General features: G+C 50.0%; 1 protein-coding gene across 4 annotated transcripts in view; it reads left to right on the top strand.

Moving 5' to 3' along the window:
- The first annotated feature begins 1,281 nt into the window (after window positions 1-1,281).
- Window positions 1,282-11,514, top strand: part of E2F3 (E2F transcription factor 3) — a 42,028-nt gene continuing 31,795 nt past the window's right edge. Inside the window, exon 1 of one of the 4 annotated variants that reach the window (XM_064422881.1) lies at window positions 1,282-1,890. In XM_064422881.1, the coding sequence (XP_064278951.1) occupies window positions 1,564-1,890 (327 nt within the window). In that variant the 5' untranslated portion in view covers window positions 1,282-1,563. Of the gene's footprint in view, window positions 1,891-2,315; window positions 2,451-2,834; window positions 2,859-11,514 lie in introns of those variants that run through there. The other 3 variants (XM_064422874.1, XM_064422896.1, XM_064422905.1) reach the window with 3 other exon arrangements.

The raw sequence follows: 11,514 nt of genomic DNA, 5'->3' as shown, positions 1-11,514 counted from the left end.
TGACCTGGGGTCAGACCAGGAGAATCTTTAGGCAGGGCTGAGGATTTGATAGAGCAACTTACTTGGTCATGTACCTGCTAGACATTGAAACACGGAAGGTTCCCAAGGAAAAGGATCCTTATCTGCCTGACTCAGCAGTGGCAGCCTGGACACGCTGTCTGCTGGGAGCACTGGTTGAGGGAAAGGTGTGTCTGGAAATAAAACATGAGAAAATAGGGCATGGCTGGTGGGTGCTGTGCAGGATGGGGCATTTAATAAATTAAGGGGGCGTATTGGCAACGCAGTTTAAATTCAGGGGGTAGGGCGGTGTTCGGCCGAACGTTGGACCGAATTATCTTGGACGTCTTTACTATCCTTAATGATTTTATGATTCTAAGGGGGCATCCAGTAAGTTGGGACGCTACAGGAAACTGGAAAGAGCTAGCGGGCATACTTCCACTGTTTCACCTCTGGGAGGTAATACAGACCATAACGGAAGAGGGTATTTTGCTAATCGCTCACTTTTTGGAAAAGAAAAAAAAAAAAAAAAAAAAAAGTTAATTGCCTCGTGGGAGCTGATTTGAAAATTTGTGGATGCAGGCGCATGAAGAAAGCGGAAAAGCCGTTCCCCAGCTACCGGAGGTGACATCCCGCGCCGGGACGCTTTCAAAAGGCTCCCTAGGAACTTCCGCGCTGGCGCAGGCCGGTGCCTCTCCGAGCAAACCGGGCCGAGAACTCCGGTGACCCCTGCAGAGCTGCCGCGCGGGAACCGGCCCCTCCCGGCAGCCGCGGAGCGGGGGCAGCGGCAGGGATCGCGCCCACCGGGCGGGCGGCCGACAGCCTTCCGCAGGCTGCAGAGCGGCACTCGCCGCACGCCCTCCGCGCCGAGGATCCCGGCGGTGCCGGTGCCGGTGCCTGTGCCTGTGCCTGTGCCGGTGCCAGTGTCGGTGCCTGCGCCGGGCGGGCCCGGGGCGGGCCGGGCGCTCCGTGCGGGAGCAGCTGTCACTGTCAGCGAGCCGGCGAACCGGGATCCCGGCTGCGCGCAGGGGGAATCCCCCAGCCTCGCCCCCGCAGCCAATCGCCGCGCCGAATGCAAATCGCGGCCGCGCCCGGGCCAATGGGAAGGCGGAGGGGCGGGGAGGCGGCCCCCCCGTTGGACGGCGCGGAGGGCGGCGGGGGCCAATGAGGCGGTGAGGCGGGCGGGGCGCGCCCCGGGGGCGGGGACATGCAAATTTAGTTTGAAAAGAGGGCGGGAAATCCGAGTTTCGCGGGAGGCCTTTGGCGCGTAACCCGTCTCCTTTCCCTTCATTCATTGTCAGCAGCCGCCGCTTCCTGGAGCCATTTTCCAGCCGGCCCCACACAGCGGGAGCGGCCCCGCTCCATCCGCCGCATCTGCCCGCCCCGCCGCCTCCGTCCCCCCCCGGCGCCCCGCATCCTGCAGCCGGGGCCCCCCCGGCACCCGCAGCCCCAGTATTTTGCGCGGGGCCTCGGCATCGAGGAGGAAAGGAGCTGGGAAGGCCGGGGGGGGAGGAGGGACGGGGGGGAGGAGGAGACGCGGCTGCGGGGACAGACCCGGAGGGAAGGATGAGAAGGGGACTCCAGCTTTCGGCCCCGGCAGCAGCGCCGCCGCCCGCGCCGTCCACGGACTCCAGAGCAGCCCCCGCCGCCTTCCCGGCCCGCTTTGCCGCCGGCACCTTCATCCAGATCCGCAGCACCGGCGCCGTGGCGGGGGCGCCCTGTGTTGTCTCCTCCTCCTCCGCCGCCGCCGCTTCCCAGGCTCCCGGTGCCTTTGCCCCGGCGGCGGATGGGGGCCAGCCCGCTGGCAGCTCGCTGTACTGCACCCCCCACGGACCCGCCGGCAGGACGGCGCTGCTGCAGCCCGCTCTCGCCGCAGGCGGAGGCCGCCCCCCGGTAATTTTGTGTTTTCCTCCCGTCCCCGAGGGGAGGGTGAAGGGGACGCGGGGGGATCCCGCCGCCGGCCGGACCCGGGGTGCGGGAGGGGTGCGGGGGGAGGGCAGGAAAGGCGGAGGCAGCGCTTTGTTGTAATAAACTTTCCTGCCTCCTTCCCAACCCCCGCTGCTGGGTCTTATTGAAAAGGAGAGGGGGGAAAAAAAAAGGAAAAAAAAAAGGGAGGGGGAAATTAATAATCCCCCGCCACGTCCCGCCGCACGGGTGCAAGGAGCGAGCAGCCGGCGGCGGGGAAGGGCCCCGGGGCGGGGGGCCGGGCCGGGCCGTGCCCCGCCGGTGTCTCCGCTTCAGCCCCGGAGCCGCCGGTGACGTCTGGCACACGTGCGCGGAGGCCGCGGCTGTGACTGGGAGCCGGGGCGGGCGGGGAGGGGGACGCCGCTTCCTCCTCCTCCTCCTCCTCCTCCTCCTCCTCCTCCTCCTCCTCCTCCCTCTGGCCTGGGACACCCCGACCGCCGGCCGGCTGCCCCCGGCCCCCGCCGCTCTCCGAAATGCCCCTGCAGCAGGTCAGTGACTGGTGGGGCGGCGGCGAGCACCAACCCTCCTCTCCCCCCGCTTTAGAATTCACACCCCCTCCTTAAAATTTACGCCCCCCCCCTCAAAAAAAAAAAAAAAATCCGCCTCCCACACTCGTGGGGTTTTCTTTGTCCTCGCCGATTTCGGGTGCGCGCTTGGCCCTCGTGGGCTCCGCCGAGTTGGAGAGGGGGGGAGGGCGCGGGGCATCCCCGCCGCGCGGGGCCGTGGGCGGCGGGAGCGGCTCACCTGCCCCCGGCTCCGCGACCCCCGCCCCAGCGCCTGCCATGGCTGGGCTCCTTCCCTCCTCTCGCCCCGGTGCGCCCCTGCCGGGGCAAAAGGGGGGTCAGCACCCCTTCCCCCCGCCCCCTTTTCCCTGCATCTAGTCGGTGATGGTCCAGGTATGGGATGGTGCTGTAATTCTGAAATACTTCTGGGAGAGCTTTGGGGGCAGCTGGGAGGCCGGTGAGGATGGCGTGAACTGCCTCTTGTGTGGGGTTTTGCAGGTGTTGGTTGCTGATCTAGTAGTGGAAGTTTCAAGGCTCATCAAATCCCTTCCAAAGCTTTTTAAAAAATTATTATTTTTTCTCTTTACTTTTAAAATAAGCATCTTTGCTATAAAAGAGAATTTTTTTTTTTTATGCTCTTAGTCATCTGCATATCCTAATAGCACTCAGTGTCAAGCAGGCTACTTCAGGCCACTTTGTAAATATTTGGCTGTCCTATGTGAAGGTTGATTCCTAGAAGGTGGTGGTAAGTGAATGCAAAGATGAGCATATGTTACATGGTGATTCTGGGAAAAAAATTATACAGGCTTTTTTGGCTTTGTGGGAGGGATGTTGATGTCATAGGAACTCCTAAAATTTCTCATTAATGGGTCCTGTAAGACCTTCATGTATGATTTTAGTGCCTTTTTTTTTTTTTTTTTTTGTATGCTGCTCATCTCACTAATGGGAGGAACTCCTGTCCTTAAAAACCTGGGAAGGCTTGTTTCCACCTTAAAAGTTTGGAAGTGGGGAAAGTGATTTTGGCCTCTGCCTGCAAAGAAGTCCTCACACAAGTGATGAGTTTGCTGTGTACCCTCAGCCCCCATATTAACTCTGGGGAGAGATGTGGGATGGAGGAGGAAGAGCGTGGTCAGGCCAGCAGTATCTACAGCCGCTGGCTGGCACCCTCCCAGGGCGGTAAGCCATCCATGGCACACACCAGGAAAGGGGCTGTGCATCCTGCCCTGCCCTGACAGCCGTGCTCGTGCAAGTGCCCTTCTTGGAGCTGTGCTGGGTTGCGGCAGACCCATCTTCTGGGAAGTCAGGCTGAAGCACCCTAGTGCTCTGCCATGACTTTCTGCTTCCTAAAGCGCTTGGCAGGGACACTATCCAGCCCTTTCTGCTCTGTGGCTTCCAGGTAGCTTTCCTCAAAAGTCATGGAGGATTTTCATGGAGGTGAGGATGTTCTGCCCTTTGTTCTGAGCAGAGTATTTTTGATTAGTATGTGGGACTGGTGAAAGGAATGAGAAAATGCTGAGTAGCTGAGGCAGTGAGTTTAGGCAAGTAGCGCCAATATAAATTTAGCTCTTGATTATTGAGTTGCAAGTAGTGTATGGAGTCTGAGATCCCCAGCTGAAAACAAGGCCCTGCTATGCAAAAGACTGGAGAGGTAAGTCTAAAATTTGGCCAGCACACCTGCACTGGTTAGGATTGTGAAAATACTCTTGCCTTGCAGATGTAACTGCACTGGCAGCCCACCCATCACTTCCAAATATAAACTATGGTATGACTGAAAAAGAGTCAGTACAAAAGTATACTTTAGGCTGTGCAGGGAGGTGTTCAACTACACAAGCAAATGAAGAAGGTTCTTTGGCCCAAGTAAGCTGCTTCCCCTTGGGAATTTGGTAGTTTTTATCTTTTGTTTATGTAACACTACTGGAAAAGCCTTGAAAAGTGGCATAGTCCATAACAACAGGCCTCTCCAGCCCCACACTGAGGAGAATTTGCACACTCTTGCATGTGCTAGGCAAATGTCTCCTTACTGTCCAAAGGCAGTTCCTTGCTCTGTGGCAGCTCCTGTGGCTGAGGGTCGCTAACTGGGCCCTCGTGCCCTGGAGAGCCCTGGCTCTGGGAGGCTGTGACCCTGCCCTTTCAACTTGGGGGCTTTTGCAGGATTCCTGGGGAGTTAATAGAAAGTGTTACCAGGTGGATCTGAACCCCTGCTATGGCTTAAACACCAGCAGTAGTGAAGAATTTAACCCTTGCAAAACAACCATCAGCTTGCACCCCTTGGGAGAGCCTGAACTTCTGGAGAGAGGGTCAGTGCTGTGGCAAGGGGCCAGTGGTCCTGCATCCTCCCATGCTCTCCTGCACCCTACTGGGGGCTGGTGTCTTTTCCCTTCTGGAATCTCAGGCTTCCCAGGATGGAAAATTAACCCTGACCTAAATAAATAAAGGTTTTCTGCTGGGCAAGCAGGTTGAACCAGCTAATGGCAGGTCTGGGAAGTGCCAGGGACCATCAAGAGAAAGTAGTGGCCAGGGATATGGCATAGGAGTTGTAACACCATACTGTTTCAGTGTCAGTGAGTTTGTGAATTGACTTGGTTCCACATGAGAATGCAGGAGAAATTAATGGACAAGGTACCCCAAAAGCATTCTCACTGGTGTTGCTGTCTCACTTGGTGTGAGAAAGTCACTACCATTTGCACTACCCTTTACTGAGAAATGGGCTTGCTATAAAAGCAAGCTGCTCAAAATGTTTCTAATTCAAATAGTAGAGAATTTCTTACTGTCTTTGGGTTATAAAGATAAGCCTTTAAGAAGAGGGCCATTTTCTTAGCCATGAGAAAATGCTTAAATGGAGACACCACCCACATGTTAAGTCCTTTTTAAAAGGGGCTAAATCCTCTTAACAACAATATCTTTAGAGAACTCCTGTGGCCTTTAGATGACATGAGCTGTGGAGAGGCTAGTTCGGCATACTTCAGAAGGGGGCAGGAGGATTTACATTTCCAAGCTGAATACTTAGTACCTCTCTCATTTTTCTGGTGGTTTAGAAAGTACCTCTTCCTTCCTCTCTTTTCAGCAAGATGCAGCTGGAAAGGGAGAAAAATGGGGTAACACACAGTCTTTCTCCTAGGTGTCATGTAAAGGAGCAAGCCAAATGAGGCATAAATAGTGAGCAAGGATTTAAGGTATGGAAGAAGAACGTGTAAGTCACATAAAGAAGCAGGCAATTAACTTAGTATCTTCTCTTTATTTTGCAGCAATGAAAAAGTTTGTATGTGAAGATACAGGTGTTTTCATATGCAGACATGTTTTCTTTGCCTGATATTTTGTGTTAGTAGAAATGAATGTTAGTGTGAGTCTGGGACTGTTGCTTTTTGACTAGCATTTGAGGGGTTTTCTTTGGTTCAAATCCCTCTCCTCCAGCAGTACTCTGTTTCTGAGCCCCAGGAGGTACCACATGGTCCTTTGGGTGCAGCTGTCTGAGGCGACTTCAGGGAAGTATAAATCATGATTGCCCTAACCACGCTGACAAACATCTTGTGAAAAGTGGGCATCCTAACAAAACCCTACAGGAATAGGCTGTAGCTTGCTGATGGCTCCGCTATCCTCATGCAGAGTCCAGCTGTGCTGGTGTGGCTCCATCTGCACCAGAGCTCCTGAGTATGGTAGCCCCAGGATGATAAGGGCTTTTGGCAGGGTTCCATGAGCAGCTGAGCTGCTCAAAGGCTTTGCTGTTGCTGGAAGGAGTAGGCTTGCTTGTCCCTCACTGTCTCCTCCTTTGCTCTGCCTATGGCCAGACAGGGTTCTTCCCCTACTGCTGTGCTGACAGGTTGGTTTGTTTTTTCTGTTTGAACAAGGTAGAAGAGCTGGGTCTGAGCATTAGGTCTGGCAGGCATCTTGGGTCCAAGGTGGGGTGAGTGAGAAGGAAGGAGGCAGGAACTTGCCCCTGCAGTGGTGCAGAGGTGTTAAATTGTCCCAGCAAGCCTCCATTTTATCATGTTGGTCTTACTGTTCATTCTGTGAGTGTATTTTCCTTGCACCACCAGTCTGCTTTACCAAAATATGGGTAGGGGTCACTTTGTCCTGTTTATTCTTCTGTAGAGGATGCTCCACCTGGTTGAGCAAATACAGGCATTTTGTTTCCCCTCATTTTATTCCAGGTGTATTGGTGCTGTTCTGTTAATTTTTCCTGTGTGCTTATCTGTGAGTATGTGCAAGCATTTACAAGAAGAATAATCTTTGAATTTAGGAACAGCTGTATATTTTGCAAGATGAAGGGCTCCCCCACTTCACTACTTCTCTGACTGTGACTGTGGCAAGTGTTTCAGGAAAGAACACAGGGAAGGAGACTTACACAGGAAAGCCCTTCATGCTTCAAGAGAGCACTTTCTTGGTCAGGGGTTGCAGTGGGTTTTATAGCTTCCAGTGGCTGGTGATTTTTGTGATCCGTCTTTGAAGCTAGCTGTATTTCTGGCCTTAGGTAGCAACACGTTCTGGCCATGATTTAGCTATTTTGTATGAAAGGAACAAACTATTTTCTTTGTTTCTTGCCTTGCTTTTTGGTTTTGTTCTTCTTTCAGTTTGAGCTTGCTGTCTATAGTCTTCTTGGGTGATCCTAGATATTGCGATAGGGAAAAATGATTTTCTGGTATATGTTTCTCTGCACAGTTTATGATAAATTATCTTATGTCCTCAGATGTCTTCTCCATTCTGAGGAGTGTCAGACAATTCATTTCTCCTGAAATGAAAGCCATTAATGTGAAGCTAAAGGTATCATTTTGTAAAGGAACCACATGGTGTGAAAACAAGTGTGTCTTCTGTAATTGTGAATTTTTGCTTGTCAAACTTACGTTGACTGGCAGCTTTGAAAAATGTTTGGAACTCATGGTAAACTGAGTTTGCAGAGACCCTTTCAGACCCAGCTAGTTTCATGATGTCTTAACCTGGCCCTGGGGAGGAGAGTGGGAGGTGTGGGACAGAGGGGATGAGTGGGCATGGCTGCTGTGGGAATAGCTCATTATGAGATACAAAAAGGAAAGTGAAGCAGCACCATTCCTCTTTGGAGCCCAGTCCTGTGCAGGCCAGTAGGCCTGGTGTGGTTGTGGGAGGGAAATTCAGCCCATCCCTCCTGGTGAGAGCACCAAGAGTGAGACTGGTGAAATGAAAGGCAGGAGCTTTTCTTGGTAGCTTCAAGTATGGTATCTTTCAGGCTTCACTTCCAAAGGTGTTTGCTTGGCTGATGGCCGTGGCTCTGGTGGCAGGGCTGGTCCTGGTGTGCAGGGGTGGGAAGGTGGCTCAGGCTTTAGTCCTGGTTTATGGGAGAATTGCCTGCTAAGGATGAGTTGGAGACTCTGACTTCAGTTCCAGTGGGTTTCTTGCACCAGTGGTGGTAACGAAGATCCAGCCCGGCCCAGTGTGGCCTTCAGCAGATGGAAAGCTCTTAGAGTAACTAAATCTCCAGGTTTTATTGTCTCTGCAAATAATCCCATTTACAGCTGGCAGCCCTGAGTGTGTATATATGGAGGTAACTCTCATCCTTACAAATGACTAAGTTGGACTTTAGGCTTTTGTTTTGGCTGACAGAGTTAATCACTTCCTGCATTATTTTTCAAGACCAGGGTTGTGCACAATACAGTAATTTTGGGGAGAAGAAACTTCCATAATGATGTTCCCTGGGGGAAGTGGTGTGCAGAGGGAGAGAGGCTGCCTGTGCCTCTGGGATGGGGCTGCTGCAGTGCTGGAGGTGCTGCTGATGAGGTATTTGGATTCTGTTTCAATTTCAGTTCTGTTTGAAGATGGGCTTGGCAAAATTGCCCAATATATCACATCTTTAAAAAGGAACTATTTAACTTCTGTTTTCCTCAAGTAAGTTGGTCCAAAACCACACTTGGGAGTGCTATGCCTGGCATGGGTGTCTCTTGAAGTACTATGCTGTCTGCTTGGATGCTGCTGCTATTTGCTGGATCTAGTGGCATTCATGGAGTTCTTAATGCCTTGTGAGCTCAACATAGCCTGTGGTAAATATTTGCATCTGCAAGCCCTGTAAAGGGAGAAGGCAGGAGCTTGACTGGGTGTTGATTAAGCCAGAGCTTAATGAAAATGGCCTCTGTTGTGTGGTAAGAGAGTACTACTTCATGGGTTTTAGCATCCCTTTTATACATCCATGAATGCATAGCAAATGTGCTGGTAGCTGTTTGCAAACTGAGCTTGCCTAAGGTTAATGGTGTGTCACGAGTCTCCTGTCCCATTTCATGAATGTGGGCAGTTCCTGACCTGACCTGTGACAGTGTGAAAACTAACATGCTAACTCTGGCACTGCTGCACATGCACGCCCTGCAGCTCTCAGTTGTTTTGTGTCCAAGCTCTTTCGCCTAGGACTAAGCTAGGAAGGCAAAGTGGAGCATTAAAAATCACCTTCTCAGAATCAGCTGGCATCTCTTCTGTGAGTGTGCTAAGTTATGTGGGCAAATATGGCTTTTCTTTATTCCTGGCTCTAAAAGTAAAGCCCGTATTCAGTTTCATTGCTTTCTTTGAGTAGGAGACTTAATTTGATCACCTCCAGCTACTTTCAAGATTCTTCCAACTTGTATGTGGCTGCATTTAGGTCCAGAAATGTCCACTACGTAAGGCTGGTGGCATTTTCAGGTGCCTCACTTCAAAGGTCTAGAACCTGATTTTTTCAGAAGATGTGGGGTGTTTCCTGTGATGCACGCTTGCAGTATTGCAGGTGTTGAGTCCTTGGTATCTGGAGCTTTATATAGACAAATCACTGTTAAAAGCAGAGGCTGCTATTATTTTGGCTTTCATTTCTTTATTTTTACAATGAAATATTATGATCCTGTCACATAGACCTTGTGAGCCGCTAGATGTTTTGCAAAAATCTGTGAAAACCTTTAGAAAACCTGTAAAGAACTATTTTTGGTAAAAATAAGTTGTATTGGGCATCTGGACAACAAGAGATGTTTGCTTAGCCTTCATTGCTTCAGCTCCAGCATTCCTGCCCTGAGTTGTGGTATGTCTGCTGGTTATGTATGCATAGATTCTAAAAGTAATTTTCATTAATGAACTTCTTGAAAGACATTCTTGTCTTAGCCATGCTATTCTGGTTTGGGTTTTTTTGCTTGTTGTACAGCTGTTGGTTCAAAGGTTGTTGCATATTGCATAACTTAGTGCTAGAAGAGGGGGGGCGGGTGAAGGAACTCATTGGCAAACTTCCTTCCTTGTTAATTAGGGTGACATTAAAGGTCTCTGGTTTAGGACTCAATGGTGTACACCATGCATTGCAAGAGTCTAATTCTTATATGTCATGTCAGGTTCACTGGTCCACTCTACTAGTTCTCTCTGAATATAACTTTGTCTTAATTTTGGTTCTACCCGTTAGTTATAAAATCATACTAAAATTAGAGTGCAGTAACAGATACTTTTTTTTTTTTTTTTGCAAGGCACTGAATATGCACTGTAGGATTTTATATTTTTTACACATTTTAAAGTACAGATGTAATTTTAGAGTGAAATACTTCTCCATGGGGTGAGTGTACTATGCTGTCTAAAAACTTAGCTTTCAAGTTTGCCTTTAAAATGTTTTTTCAGAAACAAATTGACATGTAGACTTGTTTGCATCCCTCCTTCCTAGACCTTTGATTTAGGAGGTGTCATCTGGCAAATTTCAGCTCTGGAAGTAAAAAACCTTATCTCTTGGCCCAGCAATTATATTGGTGCAGTCCACTGAGGTTGACAGTGGGCTTCTGACTTTTCAGGTGCTACCCAAGAGTATGCAGATAAGTATGTAAAAACTACAAAATGATGCACAGAGTGCATTCCACCTTGTAACATGGGTGGAATGGTGGTTTGTGTGTGCCAGGTTGTCTACCATGGCTTAGGCTGGTTGTTAGGAAAATGGTCTTCATCCAGAGGGTGACTGGGCACTGGAACAGGCTCCCCAGGGCAGTGGTCAGAGCCCCAAGCCTGACAGAGTTCAAGAAGCCTTTGGGCAATGCTGTCAGGCACATAGTGTGATTATCAGGGCTGTCCTCTGCAGGGCCAGGAGTTGGACTCAGTGATCCTATGGGTCTGTTCCAGCTCGGGTTGTTCTATGATTATTAACAAGTAATGGTTTTAAACTAAAAGAATGTGGATTTAGACTAGATATAAGACAGTTTTTACAGCAGAGCTAATGAAACATTGGAACAGGTTGCTCAGACAGGTGATAGGTACCCATTCCTGGAAACATTCAAGGCTGGGTTAGATGGGGCTCTGAGCAACCTGATCCAGTTAGATGTCAGTGCTCATTGCAGGGGGGTTGGACTAGATGACCTTTAAAGATCTCTTTCAACCCAAGCTATTCCATGATTCTATAGGAAAATGCATGCTCTAAGGAGCAGATCTGAAGGGTTTGCTGCATTCTCTGAGTGCTTCTGTAATGGAAACTGGGCTTTCTTTCACCTTCTGCTTGGGTGTTTTTTAACATCTGCTGTCTTTAAAGTTGTTTTCCTACCAGGGACACAAGAAATGGAATTATATGGAGTTATAATGTCTTGAGTGATGCTAGTAACCTAATAGTGCCTTCAGTACTTGTTTTCTTGTGCTGTTAATTCTGGAATTAAATGGCAATTACCATGTATATATGCTGCTGCTATTTTGCCTTGCCAGCGTTGTGTTTTTAGACAGCGTTGGTCCCACACATTGACAGTCAGTTTTTTGTCCCCATACAGTAAGCTAGTTCACACTTTGTCTAATGTCTTCGCATAGCAGGAATTGATGTTGGTTACAGCTCTCACAGAAGGCTTTTGTGTGGTGATATCTGAAGGCTGTCTTGTTGGAGCTTTTATCAAGGCTATTGCAATGAGGCCATTATCTCCACTCGTGGAAAACATAGATATTCGCAGAAATTTTTATAGCAATGCTTGGTAAGTGTCATGCTGGGACAGAGCGACAATGCTGGAGCGGGACAGAAATAATACCCGAGGTGGCAGCCATGCCATGGCGGGGTGTTATCTGTCCTTGCAGACTTGGGGACAGGGTGGGAAGGGAACCCCACATAGGGCAGACGGAGGGTGCTGAT

Source organism: Passer domesticus, chromosome 1 (assembly GCF_036417665.1).
Source record: "Passer domesticus isolate bPasDom1 chromosome 1, bPasDom1.hap1, whole genome shotgun sequence".
In the NCBI taxonomy this organism is placed as follows: domain Eukaryota; kingdom Metazoa; phylum Chordata; class Aves; order Passeriformes; family Passeridae; genus Passer; species Passer domesticus.
This window is presented reverse-complemented; position numbering and strand designations above follow the sequence as displayed.